General features: G+C 42.0%; 1 protein-coding gene across 1 annotated transcript in view; it reads right to left on the bottom strand.

Annotated features, from left to right (window-relative positions):
• Nucleotides 1-9,189: 9,189 nt before the first annotated feature.
• PAXIP1 (PAX interacting protein 1) overlaps nucleotides 9,190-19,008 on the bottom strand; it is a 47,664-nt gene continuing 37,845 nt past the window's right edge. Inside the window, exons 15-21 of the mRNA XM_040352723.1 lie at nucleotides 16,612-16,714; nucleotides 16,288-16,456; nucleotides 14,204-14,304; nucleotides 12,592-12,726; nucleotides 11,595-11,670; nucleotides 11,448-11,508; nucleotides 9,190-9,568 (exon numbers count right to left, since the gene is read on the bottom strand). Of these exons, the coding sequence (XP_040208657.1) occupies nucleotides 9,553-9,568; nucleotides 11,448-11,508; nucleotides 11,595-11,670; nucleotides 12,592-12,726; nucleotides 14,204-14,304; nucleotides 16,288-16,456; nucleotides 16,612-16,714 (661 nt within the window). The 3' untranslated portion in view covers nucleotides 9,190-9,552. The remainder of the gene's footprint in view (nucleotides 9,569-11,447; nucleotides 11,509-11,594; nucleotides 11,671-12,591; nucleotides 12,727-14,203; nucleotides 14,305-16,287; nucleotides 16,457-16,611; nucleotides 16,715-19,008) is intronic.

Here is a 19,008-nt window from a genome sequence, read left to right as displayed (position 1 = left end):
TGGTGTAAATATTTAAGTGAGGGAATAGTTAAATCCCCCCTTGGATAAACTACTCAGGCACTCCACAAAGCATTACCTGTGATCAATTTCAAAGGTGGAATTGGCAATTTCAAAGATAGACTCCACAAAATCTACATCTATTTTCTTGAAAGTGGCTCTCAACAAGAATGAGTTTAAATGTGTTCCAGGAATAGGAACACTTGGGAAAGTAAATTGCACAAAAGTGCATATGGTTCTGAATTCATTAACAGAGGAGAAATAACAGCTTGTGGGCACTGGTTGAAATACACAACAGGTATTCCACAGATAAAATTATATATATATATATATATATATATATATATATATATATATATATATATATATATATATATATATACACAGTATCTCACAAAAGTAAGGAAAAACCTCACATTTTTGAAAATATTTTATTATATCTTTTCATGTGACAACACTGTAGAAATGACACTTTGCTACAATGTAAATTAGTGAGTGTACAGCGTGTATAAAAGTGTCAATTTGCTGTCCCCTCAAAATAACTCAATGCACAGCCATTAATGTCTAAACTGCTGGTAACAAAAGTGAGTACACCCCTAAGTGAAAATGTCCAAATTGTGCCCAATTAGTAATTTTCCCTCCCCGGTGTCGTGTGACTCGTTAGTGTTACAAGGTCTCAGGTATGAATGGGGAACAGGTGTGTTAAATTTGGAGTTATCGCTCTCTCTCTCTCATACTGGCCACTGGAAGTTCAACATGGCACCTCATGGCAAAAAACTCTCTGAGGATCTGAAAAAAAAAAGAATTGTTGCTCTACATAAAGATGGCATAGGCCAGTGATGGCGAACCTTGGCACCCCAGATGTTTTGGAACCACATTTCCCATGAGGCAAATGCACTCTCCAGAGTAGGTGAGCATCATGGGAAATGTAGTTCTAAAACATCTTGGGTGCCAAGGTTCGCCATCACTGGCCTAGGCTATAAGAAGATTGCCAAGACCCTGAAACTGAGCTGCAGCCAAGACCATACAGAGATTTAACAGGACAGGTTCCATTCAGAACAGGCCTCGCTATGGTCGACCAAAGAAATTGAGTGCACGTGCTCAACGTCATATCCAGAGGTTGTCTTTGGGAAATAGAAATATGAGTGCTGCCAGCATTGCTGCAGAGGTTGAAGAGGTGGGGGGGGGGGGGGGGGGGTCAGTCTGTCAGTGCTTAGACCATACACAGCACACTACATCAAATTGGTCTGCATGGCTGTTGTCCCAGAAGGAAGCCTCTTCTAAAGGTGATGCACAAGAAAGCTTGCAGACTAAGGGCATGGATTACTGGAACCATGTCCTGGGGTCTGATGAGACCAAGATAAACTTATTTGGTTCAGATGGTGTCAAGCGTGTGTAGCAGCAACCAGGTGAGGAGTACAGACAAGTGTATTTTGCCTACAGTCAAGCATGGTGATGGGAGTGTCATGGTCTGGGGCTGCACGAGTGCTGCCGGCACTGGGGAGCTATAGTAAATTGAGCGAACCATGAACGCCAACATGTACTGTGACATACTGAAGCAGAGCATAATCCCCTCCCTTCAGAGACTGGGCTGCAGGGCAGTATTCCAACATGATAACGACCCCAAACACACCTCCAAGATGACCACTTCCTTCCTAAATAATCTTAGGGTAAAGGTGATGGACTGGTCAAGCATGTCTTCAGACCTAAAGCCTATTGAGCATCTGTGGGGCATCCTCAAACAGAAGGTGGAGGAGCGCAAGGTCTCTAACATCCACCAGCTCTGTGATGTCTTCATGGAGGCGTGGAAGAGGTCTCCAGTGGCAACCTGTGAAGCTCTGGTGAACTCCATGCCCAAGAGGGTTAAGGCAGTGCTGTAAAAATAGGATTTTTATAACAGCTTACCTGTAAAATCCTTTTCTTTGAGTACATCACGGGACACAGAGCTGGATAGTAATAACTATATGGGTTATAGGCCATTTTCAGGTGATTGACACTGGCACACCCAAGACAGGAAGCCCCCTCTCCTATATAACCCCTCCCATACATGGAGTACCTCAGTTTTTGTAGCAAAGCAATAAGTATCCCAAGAAGAGGGGTGGGTGCTATGTGTCCCGTGATGTACTAGAAGAAAAGGATTTTACAGGTAAACTTATAAAAATCCTATTTTCTTTTTTGAACATGACACAGAGCTGGATAGTAACTATTTGGGGGGTAGGGAACAAGCGCCCCAGCCGCCCGCAGGACGGGAACTGCGCCTGACTGACGGGGGGACCGGACCCCAAACAGCCTGCTATTCACTAACAATCCCCCCCTCAACATCTCCCGAATGGCTGACTGCACCCAGGAGGAAAGCCTGCACACAAGCCTGTTGTACTTCAGCGACACACTTGATGGAAGGAACAGGTATGTTGCTTTCACACCCCCTAGTGGTGAGAGATAGTCATAATACATTTACTTAAAGAAGAAATCCATAAGTGAACTTTTAAAGTTCAATAGGAATCTTCACTTATCTTTTCCCGCTGCAGGATTCTGCCAAGGAAAAAAAAAAACAGTCAGACCCAATCTTCAGCCCATCACGGCGAGCTAGGTCAAAGACCTTCAGGGACCGGGTTCCTTTTAATAAGGTTTCCACTCCCCTCGACCTGTATCACACTCGGCCAGAAAACTTTGGTATCTGGTACATAACCAAAGTACTGTTTTTCCAGGTCCAGCTCTCCTAAGGGAAACATTACAGACAAAACCTTGCTCTTCTTTTCCAAGGCCCGGGTACCATCCATCCACTTTGGCCTCAATGGCACTTTGGATGGATCCGGTTGCATAGTTCGTTTGATCCCAGAGGATCCTCCAGCAGAGCTCTCAAAAGCACTTCCACAACCGTGACCAACACGTTAGACACTGGCAAAAAAAACTGAGGTACTCCCTGTATGGGAGGGTTTATATAGAGGAGGGGACTTCCTGTCTTGGGTGTGTCAGTGTCCATCACCTGAAGGTGGCCTATAACTCATATAGTTATTACTATTCAGCTCTGTGTCCCGTAATGTACGGAAAATAAATAATGGTGGCCACACAAAATATTGACACTTTGGGCCAAATTTTGTAATTTTTACTTAGGGGTGTACTTACTTTTGTTGCCAGCGGTTTAGACATTGTAGTGTTACTAAACCCACAACAGTAAAATCAGTCTGTATATGCAGCATAGCATGCTTGTTATAATTACTGTGGAACTTAAGGGGTTAATCCTCTGTATTGTGTAAAAAGGCAGTTTTATCCTGTACCTATATGCACAGATCCCTCCCTCCTGCACTGTCTATCTGGGGAAAGTCAGCTAAGACTGGCAGGATAGGCCAACATGCACATGCCTCAGTTGTGTCTTTTATGCTGGAGAGAACATTCACTTGGTCTCAGAGATAGCTAGGTCACATGATATTGGCATCACAAGTGGGCATGTATACAGGCTGCAGTGGAAATTTCCTCCTACCTGAACTCTCAGCACTGGAAAAACTGTGCAGTTTATCACGGACTGTGGTATACAGATCAGCCAAAAAGGTATATAGTGGAAATATTTTAACATAAATAAAGATTTATAAGCTGTGGGGTGGATGAATTATTTTCATATTTTACCACCCTTCAAATTGCAAATGCAAACAAATCCTTACTGTTCTGAGCCCCCGTAAGGCTGCTTTCACACCGATGGGCTGTGGTTTACCTGCACAGCGAATTTGCAACTTTCTTGGGTAAGCTGCCCTTTACCTTAACGTCTATTATATCCTGCAGTTGAGGTGCACTTTCTGAAAGCGCACCAAAACTCGTGAATTCAGGCATTATAACACGCTTTCAGAAAGTGCACCAAACCCCCAGGGTATAATGGAAGTCTATGGATAAGCGTAGCAAACGCATAAGAAAGCTGCAGGTGCACTGCACTGCACCTACGGTGTGGGTAAACTGCAGCACATCAGTGTGAGAGCAGCCCTATGCTATTATATCCAGCGTATTGCTTCACACAGACCTAGATTTCTGCTTTGCTGCTCCTAATACAATTATGGAGACCAATAACTGGGATAAGAGGGGTGGAGTGCAATTGGTATCATCACTCCCGTGAAACAGGAGCCAGCACTACAGGGGAGGCATCAGCTTATGCAGCTCTTGCTCCCGATTACAGCTCCAACTTTACAAGTAGTCCCTCTGCATTGCACTCTGTTCGATGTTCTGGGGGGGGGGGGCGGGTCAGCAAGTCCAGAACGCCATCTACAAGTCACCAGTCCTCAATCTACTGGTAGATCTTGATCTGCAGGTTGTTGACACTCGCTTTAAAAACATGCACTGGTTAACCGCATAATGTAAAAACCCTCACTAGACCCCACCAATCTTAACCCAACCAGCTCCTTGCTCCCATTTACCTCCAAACTCCTAGAACACCTAGACACCTGAGCTACCGCCTCACTGATAACCACCTTCATCTGTTTCAGTCTCGATGTCGCCATCAACCCTCCATAGAAACTGCTCTCCTAAAACTTGCTAATGATTTGCAAACTCCTAAAACCAATGGTCAGTTTTCTGTATGCCTACTGCCTTTGATACAGTTAACCATCCCTGCTACACAAAATGTCCATTCCATTGGCCTCTGCTCTTTATTGGTTCCCCTCTGACCTATCTCACTGCACATTTAGTGTCACAACTCTACCTTCTCCACTTTCTGTCAGTGTCCCCCAAGGTTCCAGGGAGGGATAGGGCCTGCCAGACACCCCCCCTCCAAATCCCTAAGAGCATGCCACAGTTTTGATCATAGCCACCGAATATACAACAGTAGAGGGCAGAACTGGATGCTCAACCAAAATACCTGCCCCAATGCAGGAACCAGAAGTCATACATCGCACCTTAAGTGACTCCTGTGGCAAGGTGTTCCACAAAATCCAAGATGGCCACCACAGCAAGGCATATAGCCTCTAGTGAACTCTGCCTCACAGAAAATAGACATGTAATCACCTCAGGGGCTCAAAATTTCCCCTCAGAAACCCAGGCAGGACCCCCACAAATATCCACTGAATCTCTTATCAGCTACTCAGTATCTGGCTCTCCCTACACATCCATAGGGAACAATTCTTCAGCTCAGAATACCTTATTTCGGTCAGAAACTCACCTCAGAGACCAGGCTTTTCAAATGGAGGACCAATTCTAGAAATTTTTAGAACTTCTGGATAGGGGACTGGCTCAAACAGTGGCAAAAATAATTGTTGACCTAAAAACTGATTTCCAAAATTTAGGAGCACGGATACACAATAGAACATAAACTGGAAGAAACAGTGTCCGTTTCTAATCAACATTCCAAACATTTATCCACAGTCCAGGAGCAACTTGATTATGCCATCTTCAGAATTGATGAACTGGAGAACAGGTCCTGCAGGTACAATATTAGAATCAGAGGGTTACCTGAAACTGTTCTAGATGTCTCCTCAGCAGTCCAGGCACTAATCCAAACAATGCTACCTAATGTTGCCCAACACCGCCTTTAAACTAGACAGGCATCACAGAGCCCTTGGACTCCCCAGAAAAGTTGGAAAACCCAGAGACATAATTGCCAAACCACATTATTATTCTGTAAAGGAAGAGGTCATGAAACAGGCTAGATCTGCCTCCCAAGTTTTATGCCAGGGAAACCCTATCCAGTTATTCGCGGATCTCTCTCCCTAGTATTGACGCAGAAAGAAATCAAATATAGATGAACTTTGCCTTTTGCAGTCAAGTTTTCTGTCAATGGAAAATCATACTCCTTCGCTAACCTTCAGGACGGAGAACGCATATTGCTACAACTCAAACTTATCTCACAAGAGGCTGAAATGGATACCTCCTCAAATCAACACTAGTTCAACCAAAAGACCCACTCCAACAAACCCTCAATCTCCCCTTTGGAACAAAGGAAAGATGAAGAAAATCAAAGACAGCGGTCCCACCTGACTTCATTCTCTTTCTACACCACCATTTTCCTTTTTCAGACCTGTCTGTGAACACCATTAGGGATCCTGCTTCCCCGGGTTTTTTTTTTTTTTTTATCCATGCCTGCCTTACATTTTTTTTTTCAGACTTTCATGGACTTACCTAAAATGTATTATATTTTATGTATTTTTTTTGTGCTCAAATGTTGTTTCGCCGTGCTAAATTTAGATTTTTTTTATGATACGGGCTCCCTGTGCAGCGGTGGTCCACATGTGCCTCCACCTACCCATTAGAAACCCACGGGCCTCTGAGGGATAGGTTGTCTGATCACCATGGGTCAGACTACTTTCTGTTCTAGTTTTGAGATTTCAGGGGGTGTCTCCCCCCCTGAACCTTGGTTCTACATGTTAGGAGACATTTTCCTTATCTTTCATCCTTTTTCCTCTCTTTACTCAACTAAATGCCGAACCTTCTCGTATTTCACAGAACTTCGTGTGCCTGATTTGCAGATGGATATCATATTCCCCTACTACTGGTTGGGAGAAATTCCTGAAACGCCTCAGATTAGACGACTACTAGGGGTAAGTGGGGACATTGAAAGGAGATATGCCTCCACTGGCCCTCATGGCTAGCTCACAAACCCATCTTAAAATAGCCTCCCACAATATCCAAGGTTTGAATTCCCCAATCAAATGAAGAAAAATTTTGGACTATTAAAAATCACTTAAATTAGATGTCCTTTTACTCCAAGAGACACACTTTCCTATACGGTATAGTCCCAAATACTTACACCCATATTTCCCCCAATTTCACCTAGCTAATGCAGAAAATAAAAACCAAGGGGGTAGCCATTATTTTTTCAAAGTCCTGCAAATTTTATCCTGAATGGAGAATTTTAATAATACAAGGCACAATATAAGGACACCAATATTCCCCAATTTTTATTATGCCCCTAACAGAGGTCACGCTGCCTTTTTTTTTTAGGACCATGATGAACACTCTAAGCCCTATGTTATTAGGCACAGTAATTTTTGGGAGAGGGTCAAACGCAGCATTCGATCAAGCTCTTGACAAATCCAAACCCCCCCAAAGACCAAATGACTCGTCCAACCAAAGAAATCTATTTGTTTTGACTATATGCAACAGGGATGGAAGTGTGTTACTGGGGACACCAGACCTTTCCTCTTTTTTCATCCAACCAAAGAAAGCCACAAAATTGCCAGAATAAATTTTGGCCCATAATCTTACGGATACTTGGAGGGAATTAAATCCTTCTAAAAAGGGACTTCATGCATTACTCACATCCTCAACACTTATGCTAGACCATATTCTTACTCCTTACACCCTGCCTTTTATAGTTAGTGCGCACATCAAAGACACCGCCTTCTCCAATCACTTAATAGGAATGATATCTGTTCTAACATTCTAGGTAGTAAACAGGGTCAATGGAAACTCAATGAGTCCATTCTGTCAAGTCCGGCTTCAATTGAAACACTAAATAAGGCACTTAAGGAATATTTTTCTCTCAATGACACAGGCCATATCACAATCTAAGTGCTTTGGGCTGCCCATAAGGCTTACATTAGGAGGTAAAAATATCAAAATTTCGACCCAAACCAAACTGGATCGTAGGGCTGACAGAGCGCTTGGAAACTGAATATCCAGCCCTACGAGCTAGTCAAAAAAAGGGATCCCACCAAGGTTCCCATAGCCCTAATAGATGGAGCCCGACTGGATCTTAATCTTGCTCTCACTACACAAGCAGAAAAGGCAATTCGATGGAACGGTAATAAATTCTATACACACGCAAACAAAATGGGATCTTTGCTTGTTGCAAAACTCTCTCCCAGAATCAGAACTCATACTATGCCTAAAATCAGGGTATCGGGTCAACCCCCTACAGCCAATCCAGTCAAAATTCTAGAGGCATTCTATGATTTCTACTCTGACCTGTATAATTCTCCCCCTCAGCTTGACAAACTCAATAGCTAGGTACTTGGATGACCTCCCCATCCCAACTCTAAAAACCACACACAAAAATTTACTTGAATCTGCTTTTACGGTGGCGGTTAGGGAGGTCGTTAGAGGCCTTAAAAAAGTGTCAGCTCTGGGCCCTGACGGATTATCTATCCCTTATTATAAAGGCCTTTGTAGACATCTTAGCACCCTATTTGACCATTTTTTTTTTAATGCAACAAAACACAGGGAGTCCTTGGACACACACCTCAACACAGCATATATCACGGTTATCCCTAAACCAGACAATTGATGGGCACAGCAGCTGCATGGCAGTGGTGACAATTGATGGGCAGTGGCTGCGTTGCATGGCACAGTGGCTGCATTTGATAGCATGGCACAGTGGCGACAATTGATGGCATGGCACAGTGAGGCTGCATTTGATGGGCACAGTGAGGCTGCATTTTGTTTTCGTTTGCGCCCCCAAAAATGTTGAGCACCAGCCGCCACTGTTCTAACTGATACTGTTTTGCAATTCGAAAACCTTTGGCTAGATATGTAGGAATCTCTTACCCAGGGTGTTCTTCCGGTTCCTACATAACTTAGTTAAGCACATTTCCCATCTACCCCCTTCCTTCCTTTTTCTCTCATACTTTTTCCCTCCTATAAGGATTTATGGTGATGTTCTGAGGGAGATCTATTCCCCCCCCCCCTTTTTTTTACTTTCTAATTATACTTAGAAATTATAGATAAAATGTCCTCTTTCATAGAGAAGGCCAATCTTTTAGCCTGGCTATTCCCGGGGATCTTTAAGTAAAACTGCAAGTATGGTGAGAGGTTTCCTCCCCTGGTGCAGATAGTTCCCGATAGGGGCACCAAGAGGACAGAAATGTCTTTGTTCATCAGTTGGCCTATATAGGAGAAACTTCTCTTATTTATATTAATATTATAATTAATTATTTAACATTCTAAAACCACATCTATCGTTTTTATGATATGTCTATCTACAAAATAGTAGTATTTATTCTAAGAGGTCATCTACCAGATTTTATTCATAACGAGATGTACCGTAATGTACCATCTGGAGCGACAAAGAGGAAGAGCAACTCTTCCTTTTCCTCAAGGATAGAGAGAAATATATATATATATATATATATATATATATATATATATATATATATATATATATATATATATATATATATATATATATATATATATAATTTAAAAAAAGGCACACAAATACAACCAAAGCACATTTAATAGAAATTTTGAAAACGGCAATATAAAAATGAACTCTGGTTTAGAAATATAAAATACAAAAGGTTTATTTTCCTCAGTTATATAACAAACATTTGCCTCTTCTTTTGACAAAAATAGTTTGGGTACCTTCATTATATTACATTACAAACAAAACATGAAAATAATTTTTATTAATCCTTTAGACAGGCTTTAAAACATATAATACAAACATAATTATTTATGTTTCCTTTTAAGAAAATGTACATCCTAAAAAAAGATGCAGATAAACTTTTCTTCCTTGTTCACCGAGGAACAGCCATCAAGGAAATCTTTACATGAAGATGGTACAAAAGATTGTGTGGCCTTTCAGCATGACCGATACACTGCAGCATCCAAAAGATCCATGGAGGTGTAGTTAAACATTCATGTAAATTTATATGTGTGACGGTTAAGGAAAACAGTGCAAGGAGAAGAGAACAAACACTACAGCGCAACATTTATTGAAAAGATGAACAGATTCTGACCTCAATTGTGGGTCTACTTATGATGTAGCTGTGCCAGGTAAAAAGCCAAGGAAATTAAAACTCTAATACCACCCTCGGATATCAGCCAACATGACATGTAATGAATTGGTGCAGATATTATAAAACAGCTTGTCAAGCTACATATGCTACAGAAAAATTGCAAATGATCGCATTCAGGATGCCGTCTCTCTGTGACCACAATGAAACCAAGTAATGAAAGATGGCTTCATCTCTGCTTGCCACTTCAAGGAGAGGTTCCTCAGATACATTTCTCCCCCTATTGGGCTTAATTGTTGAGGTCAGTCTCAATTAGGCCCACTAAGGGGCAAGATGTATATGTGGGACCTCTCCTGCTAGTATGGAGAGCAGAGCCGAAGCCATCTTACAGTCGGCATTCTGTGTGCGATCGTTTGCCATTTTTCTAGGGCACAAGGCACGACTTGGGGGGGGGGGGGGTACAGATCTTCATAAGAACATATTGTTTTTTCCTGTTTCCAGATATAATGTCTGATAATTTTTTTTTTTTTTCCACTGCAGTCTTCATCCTAGCAGTACTCTATTGGTTAAGTTACATATTACCCAAACTGTATTTAAAGGGAGGGCATAAGAGCGCAATCTATGGCCAGCTTAATATATTTATAAAACCTGAGGCTGCAATTACTTCTGAAGCATTACATTTCTACCTCTGAACATAGCAGACCTGTGCCTGTGTGCGTCTTCCTCACCTCGGCCCACACGTATTCTCATTGTAGAAATGAGCACCAAATTTCCCTGTCTATCCCATAACAATCCTTTGCCAAGTTCCAAAAGTGAAGCTTAGATAAAAATAAAGCAATCTGCAGACTCTTGACATCCTGCAGGGTGAACTGGAACCGCTAAAAAGCAGAGCATCCAAATATACAAAAAGCAACTACATTCCATTAGTGGCAGCTCTGGTCCATGCATATATGTTGCCTTATCCTCCTCACTATGAAGCAAGGCGCCACACTCAGACCTATAGTAATGCAATCAGCAAAGCTTGCACTCCGTGCTAACTGGAGAGCTTGGGATGAGCAGGGGGCATGTCTGGCATCTGCAGAAAGACCACTGCTTCCACACAAAAGGCTTTTCTACTCAGGCTGTGGCTGCTTTCTAAAGAAAAACAAAACTAAGACTTTGCACAATATTTTTTTGATGCACCTTGAAAGTACTTGGCAGATTTAAACAAAGTTTAGTTGCGATCTAAAGGTCATTTAGTGCTGGTATTCGGTGGGGGAAAAAAAGCCCCATCTAAGCCCTGGTTCACACTGATTTGACGTGTCAAATCGCATGCCAAATTGGCAGCAATGGCACTATCTGAATCCGTGTGACACTACAATTGCGGCGCCGCACCGATTCCCAAAAGTAGTTCCTGTACTACTTTTGGAAATTTCGGGGAGCAATTTCCATTGACATCTGTGCAGAAACCCGCATCTCTGAAATCGCCCCCGAAATCGGGACTGAAATTGTGCGAGTTCAGCTGAACTTGCACAATTTCCCGCAGTCAGAGTGAACCTGGGCTCAATTTTTCTCACCCAATTGCACAGTGCCATGATGCTTCAGTCTTGAGTCTTCTCTTCTTCGGTTTACCGGAGGTGCGGTCCTTTTACATGAACAGGAAATTGCTGGGGCTACCCAGCACACCCACATCACTGGTCCATCAGGGCCAGGGACCCATATGGCAGACCAGGAGAGTATAACGTACTTAAGAAGTGGATTTCATATTTTTTTTATGCAGATGGGCTTTAAGCACATTTTGACATTTTAGAAGGATATGACTCATAATCCAATGTCTGTGTCAGAACTCCAGTGAGGACAAATTCCGCATTATGGACATCTATAAGAGATAGGAACAACAATCATTAGACCTCATAAGATCAGTAAGAGATGTTCCTACTAAACTACTCAAATGAGAATATTTACCTATACTACCAGCAAAATACTCTCTGCAAAGATGAAGATCATTTTCACATGAAATCAAGATAATTTCTGCCAAGCTCTATAAAAAAAAAAAGAAAAATTATTTCATTAAACCATATTATTCTCTTGTAATATGTTAAGGCGTTCCAAAAAAGATTATATGAAAAAAAAAAAAAAAAGCTTAAAGGCTATATATATATATATATATATATATATATATATATCTATATATATATATTATATACACACACACACATATATATATATATATATATATATATATATATATATATATATATATATATATATATATATATATATATATATAAAGAAGTATTAATGCGCATTTTTTTGCAGGTAAAAAAAAAAAGGCACACGCACACAAAATGTGATTAGCAGATTGCGGGTGCAATGCTTGGATTCTGCAGACTCTCCGTACATGATCTGCCCATAACTCCAATACAGGCAGGCAGTTATTGAATGGCAGGAAAAAATCAATGAACTCAATTGGCCCTAGACACAGACTGCCTGCGTTCAGGACTGATCACTTGCATGTGACCATTGCTTGAATAATTACATGCAAGCGGGTGCAATTAGCTGTGAGAGCCATCAGCCTCCCATTGCCTTTAATAGGACTGCCTACTTGCACCTAAGCGGGGGAACCCCACTGGGGATCTTTTAGCTGATCTCACACAGGGTGCAATTGCAAGTGTGAAGAAACGATAATCCATTTTCTGCCCACAATCAATACTAGAAGGTTATATAGCTTCTGGCCAAATTGGCTCCAAGTGTGTTTCCATGACTGATCTATTCTATTGGGTAATGTTATGGGATTATAGTAATGTAAATATTAAAGAGTCTGATATAATGAAAGTGTGACAAAGGGGAATGTGCCCAACCATAACATAGCAATAACACATTCCCTCTCAATTCAGGTGCAAGTTCTTATTAGAAGATATTCTTGGGGGCAGGGGCTCAGAAAAACATGAATATCCCTTACCTTATTTTGTTTGTGCTCCATAATTTTCCGAAAGGAGGGTGGCTTTGTTAAGATTTTGCCACCTGCACACTCAACAATAGATTTCATTGTTGACAAACTGGGGCAGATCCCTGGAGTAATGTAAAAATACTTTCCCTGGGGTAAAAAAAAAAAAAAAAAAAAAAAAAAAATGTATACATCAAATTGCTATTGTAACATAAATTGCTTTTATCAAACTGAACCTGTATTAAGGAAAACGCTTGCGAGACTAAAGCCACACAGCAAGCACCAAAAAGTTATCTTAAAGTGTTACTAAAGCCACAACAGTAAAATCAGTCTGTATATGCAGTAAAGCATGTGCGTTATACTAATTATGGTTCCTAAGGGGTTAATCCTCTACATGGTGTACAAAAGGCGGTTTGATCCTCTCCTCCTTCCGCAGTCCCCAATCCATCTCCTTATAGTACAGAGTCTTGGAAGCACTCTGCACACTCAGTTTGATGTGCATCGATAAGTTTATTTTTATTAATTTTCAGGGAGCGTAAAAGTGATCAGCACAGGGCCAATCAGCACTGTCCAGAGGCTCAGGGGTCATGCAGCCTCATAGGTCAGAAAAGAAGGAAACTGCCTCCTACTAGCTTTAAACAGTGCTCAGTCGGAAACTGATAGAAGTCACAAGACTGCTATATACTGCTAATGGGAAAAAAGGTATTTAGCATTTACTAAAATAATTGCATTTCCATGTTCTGCGTACTGTGGGAGACCAGATATAGCGAATGCAGGATCCTGGGTTTAGCAACACCGGCATCGTCTCCTAATAAACTTATTGCAGTGAAAGTCCTTGGGCAAGCTAACTTTCTGCCTGGACATCCAGCACGTATATACATTATATGTGAAGTGGTGTGTATACATGTGCCCCATTATCCAGTTTTCCCGAGACCTTTAGTGCTGATGAGCAAGGTTTCAGTAAGTGTGCAAATAGCTTTTGGTGCCTATAAAAAAATAAACACTTTAATCTTGCTTTATATATGTTTTTTTTGCCTTAATACAGGTTTGCTTTATAATCATACTTTTTAGAATACATAAATGTAATCATGCAAATAAGTTTATAAAATCAGTTATCACCAAGTTCAATTCATACATCAGTGTGCAAGTATGTACAGAACGTCGTACTATAATTGGGTTATCCCACCCCTGACTCCACACAGCACCCAACTTCTTGAAAGACATTTTATACTAAGCAATGTGAAGCAGATCTGCACTGCTAAAAACAGCAGGTGATAAGATGAGTAGAGGTTTTGCAAAGTCAGGGAGAAAACTGTTCACTCTGTAAACAGTTTTTTATTTTTAATGGAAAGCAAACTGGACCAGTTGAAGTCACACTGAATGATTCACACTCCAGGCTTTTCTTTTTGCAAAATAAAAACAGTACAATGCTAGAATAGTTTTATAATATCAAAGATGTTTCTCTGCTCATCCAAGTTTCTTCTTCCACTCTAATGAGTGTCTTCAACATTGGAGATTAATGCCAATTGAGCGTTTCTACTGCTAGCTATATACCAAGTCCTGGATAAAAGACAGCCTTCAGTGTCAAAACAATAAAACATTTTAACATTTTAAAAACTGCCCTTACCTTGAAGAGTGGAATCACCCGTGCTCTTTTCAGGGACTCCTCTAAGCTAAAGCAAAACAACACTTCAGCTTCAGCATCCCGAAGTATGTAGCTCTGTTCCTCTAAGAAAGAGAAGAGGGAAAAAAAAAAAAAAAAAAAATGAAAAACAATGTAAAATGTGACTGTAGTAGAATACTGTCTCTGTAGGCAAACTGCCATTATTTCTTATAGTACTCTGCTAATTCAAGTACAAGGTCTGAGAATTGTGCAAACCTTAAGGCCGGGTTCACACTGCAGACGGATGCGGCTGACATTAGGAGTCCGGTGCGTCCCTGTTCTCAGTTTCAGGGATGAATCTGGTCCGAATTTTTACCTACATTCAGACATAAAACGGAGCCAAAGACACACAGGACTCCTGTGCAATTCACTCCACAGCCTCTCTGCAGATGTGTGAACCGGCTCCATTGAGAGCTAGTCACAATCTCCTGTCATGTGAATTGGATGCGGGGAAACCCACATCCACGTTGCACTAGTGTGAATCCAGCTACCTATCATTTAAATGAAAAGCACACTATGATAAAAAGGTGAATTGTTTTGAGGGTGTCAATATTAAATCCTTCAGAAAACAGATAAACCATAGTAAAATCTTTCCTTTATACAATGCTGACCACATTTTTCTGTACACAGTAGTAGGGCAATGAATGGCAACCCTGCCTGCAAAAGGTGTTGTGCGGGCGAAAGGTATAAACACAGGGCACGCAGCAGATTTAAATCCTAGCTGCAACACTTCCTGAGCCTTGGGGAGAGCAACCTGGGCGGCCATATCTGGTGAGTGGGCATTTTGTACATCGAACACCCCCTCCTCTTTGCTGAATGCTATATGCGGTGTTTTGTTACATACTCTTGACCTCTGAACTCTACACTCTTCTTCTGTATTTTACATATTTACGACCAGTATTCATTGTCTCAAACATTGCTGGGTTTAATGACCTTTAACCACTTCCCCTGGTTCAGTTAGCCTGACTGAGCGTTATACGACGTCCAGCATGATAAAAATTGTCAGTCCGACACACCGCAACTCCAAGCTAGGCAAAGAGCATCTGACAGAGGGACGCTCTACCACGTGATCAGCTGTGTCAAATCACAGCTGATTGCAGTGTTAACAGAAAAGGCAGTGCATCGGCTCATCAGTGCAGCCCCGAGGATGCCCACCCATGACCACCAGGGATGCCAATCACTGCCCATAAATGCCTAATCAGTGCCACCCATTAGTGGCCATCAGTGCCCATCGGTGAAGAAAACGTATTTACAACATTTTATAACAGAAACTAAGAAAAAAAAATTGTTTAGCAAAAAATAAAAAACCCCAGTGGTGATCAAATCGCGGCAAAAGAAAGCTATTTGTGGGAACAAAATGATACAAATTTTGTTTGGGTACAGTGTTGCATGACTGCGCAATTGCCATTTAAAAAGCAACAGTGCTGAAAGCTGAAAAGTGGCTTGGGCAGGGGGGGGGGTGTTTAGTTCCCTGTATTGTGTGTGCAAAAAAACTAAACGCAATTAAAAAATAAATAAATCCTTTGTCCTTAGGTTTGTGTGTGTCTGTGAGACGGTCACTTGTTGCACTGTGGTTAGAAAGACTGATATAGGTGTATAGTGTGTACATAGAATAGACCAAGGTTTGGTTTAATCATCCCCCTTTAAGTCATTCCCACTGTTAGGTGCAAATTGACCGTGACCACCATTTACCAAGCTCTACACAGGACTCGTTTTTTTGTGCTTCCCCGCAAGTTCCCCCAGGCTTTCATAATTTTGGTCATTCTTACAATTAGACATGCTCTTTTCAATTGAAAGAAGGATGGGTTAACATTACAATAACTCTAAACTCCTAATCACGTGAAGTAATGCATAGATAGGAGTCATAGGTCATCTGTCATTAGTATCAGAGCTAAAAGGACTATTCTCATTTAAATAAATGTTCCTATCCATAAGACCTACATTGTCATATATCTGGTTGGCCAAACCAGATATGAATGGGCAACTTAACTACAGGAGCGCACACACAGAAAAATTCAATCTGTCCATTATAAAAGACGTTTCCTTACCAACAAATTTTTGGCACTTGAAGCTTTCATCCAGCCACTCTGGAGTCACAATGTGCTTTGCTACGGAAATCGCAGTGAGAAATTTGACAGTTCTTGTTACTTTATTAGCAATTAAATGAGTGCATCTTTGTGCAGAGTCTACCACTTCTCCTCCAAGTATATATAGTTTCTGAAAACAAAAGTTTTTAAAGTCTAAAATTAAACATGTAAAGTAAATAAATGTAAACATACTAAACTTCAAGCCTTTTTTTAATATTGTTCATGCTGCTAGCATTGTGTAAATGTTTCATTGTGAAAACAGCACGTTTGGGAAAAGGTCCTTACCTTAACATACTGCTGAGCTTGGGTGGGATCAAACCCTGTAAATAATACATGAGGAGTCATGTCTGGGGATAATTTCTTAGTTGGAGGTGGAAGATCTTCAATTCTGAAAAAAGACCATTAAGCATTGAGACATCTAACATAAGTAAAAAGAGATTTTTAATACAGCTTACCTGTAAAATCTTTTTCTTGGAGTACATCACGGGACACAGAGCGGCATTCATTACTATATGGGTTATATGGAGTACCTTCAGGTGTAGACACTGGCAATCTCAAACAGGAAATGCCCCTCCCTATATAACCCCCTCCCATAGGAGGAGTACCTCAGTTTTGTAGCAAGCAGTATGCCTCCCAAAATGGTCCTCAAAAAAGAGGGGTGGGAGCTCTGTGTCCCGTGATGTACTCCAAGAAAAAGATTTTACAGGTAAGCTGTATTAAAAATCTCTTTTTCTTTATCGTACATCACGGGACACAGAGCGGCATTCATTACTATATGGGATGTCCCAAAGCAATGCTTACAATGAGGGGAGGGAGAACATCTCCAAGACAAAAGGATTTAATTTAGAGATATACTCAAATCATAATAAATCCAACTTAGTTGAGAAAAATAAAATTTTTAAATTTAACTCGAACAAGAGGAGCCCCCGGAATCCGAGGGTCTCAAACTGCAGCCTGCAGCACTGCCTGCCCGAAGGCAGTATCAGTATTCCTTCTTACGTCCAACTTGTAGAATTTTGTAAACGTGTGGACAGAAGACCAGGTTGCCGCCTTGCAAACTTGAGCCATAGAGATCTGGTGGTGTGCTGCCCAGGAGGCGCCCATGGCTCTAGTAGAATGAGCCTTTAATGATACTGGAGGAGGCAACCCTTTCAAGCCGTAGGCCTGAGTGATTAATTGCTTAATCCACCTAGAAATGGTGGACTTTGCAGCTGCCTGCCCCTTCTTGGGCCCATCCGGTAGAATGAACAGCACATCTGTCTTCCGGATCTTCTTTGTAGCTTTAAGATAGGCCTTCATGGCCCTGACAATATCCAAGGTATGCAGCAACCCTTCCTTTCTGGAAGTAGGTTTAGGGAAGAAGGATGGTAATACCAAATCCTGGTTCAAATGAAAACTGGATATGACCTTCGGAAGGAAGGAAGGATGAGGGCGGAGAACGACCCTGTCCTTATGAAAAACAAGATATGGTTCCTTACAGGATAAGGCTGCCAGCTCCGAAACTCTTCTTGCGGAAACTATGGCGACCAAAAATACTAACTTCCTTGTCAGTAGAACCAAAGGAATATCAGCCAACGGCTCAAACGGTTGTTTCTGTAAACTTGACAGAACAAGATTTAAATCCCACGGACAAAGCGGGGATTTAACTGGAGGTCTAATACGTAAGACCCCTTGAAGGAAGGTCTTAACCAGCGAGTGGGTGGCCAGCGGCCGCTGAAACCACACTGACAGAGCAGAAATCTGTCCTTTGATTGTGCTTAATGCCAATCCTTTATCCACTCCTAGCTGGAGAAAACGTAATACTCTATCGATGGTAAATTTGCGAGAAAGCCATCGCTTGGACTCACACCAGCCTACATAGGCCTTCCAGACCCTGTAATAAATCACCCTAGAGACCGGTTTCCTGGCTCTGATTAGGGTAGAGATTACTTTCTGAGACAGACCTCTACCCCTGAGAATCAGGGATTCAGCTTCCAGGCCGTCAAATTTAGATGCCGTAAGGCAGGGTGGAGGATCGGACCTTGCGATAGCAGGTCTGGCCGTAGAGGAAGAGTCCAAGGGTCTCCCACTACCATCCTTAAGATTAGTGAGTACCATGCCCTTCTGGGCCATGCTGGAGCTACCAGGATGACTGGTATGTGCTCCACCCGGATCCTGCGCAGCAGGCGGGGTAGTAACTGGAGCGGGGGAAACGCATAAAGAAGTTTGAACTGATGCCAAGGGCAAACCAACGCATCGGTTCCGCAGGCCATCGGATCCCTTGAGCGGGACATGAACCGGTCTAGTTTCTTGTTGAGTCTCGATGCCATGATATCCACGTCCGGCACTCCCCATCTTTGGCAGAGTGCTTGAAAGACTAGTGGATGCAGAGACCATTCCCCCGGCCATAGAGTCTGGCGGCTTAAGAAGTCCGCCTGAAAGTTGTCCACTCCTGGAATGAATATTGCCGATATGCAGGGCACATGAGCCTCTGCCCATAGAAGAATCAAGCTCACCTCTCTCTGAGCGGCTTGACTCCTGGTTCCCCCTTGGTGATTTATGTATGCCACGGCCGTGGCATTGTCTGATTGAATTTTCACCGGGAACCCCTGCAATTTTGACGTCCAAGCCCTGAGGGCTAGTCGAGCAGCTCTGAGCTCCAAGATGTTGATGGGCAACTGCTTCTCTGGCTTTGCCCAAGTA

The sequence above is a fragment of the Rana temporaria genome, chromosome 5, assembly GCF_905171775.1.
Source record: "Rana temporaria chromosome 5, aRanTem1.1, whole genome shotgun sequence".
Taxonomy (NCBI): domain Eukaryota; kingdom Metazoa; phylum Chordata; class Amphibia; order Anura; family Ranidae; genus Rana; species Rana temporaria.
Note: the sequence above shows the minus strand (reverse complement) of the source record. Positions and strands in the feature narration are given on the sequence as shown.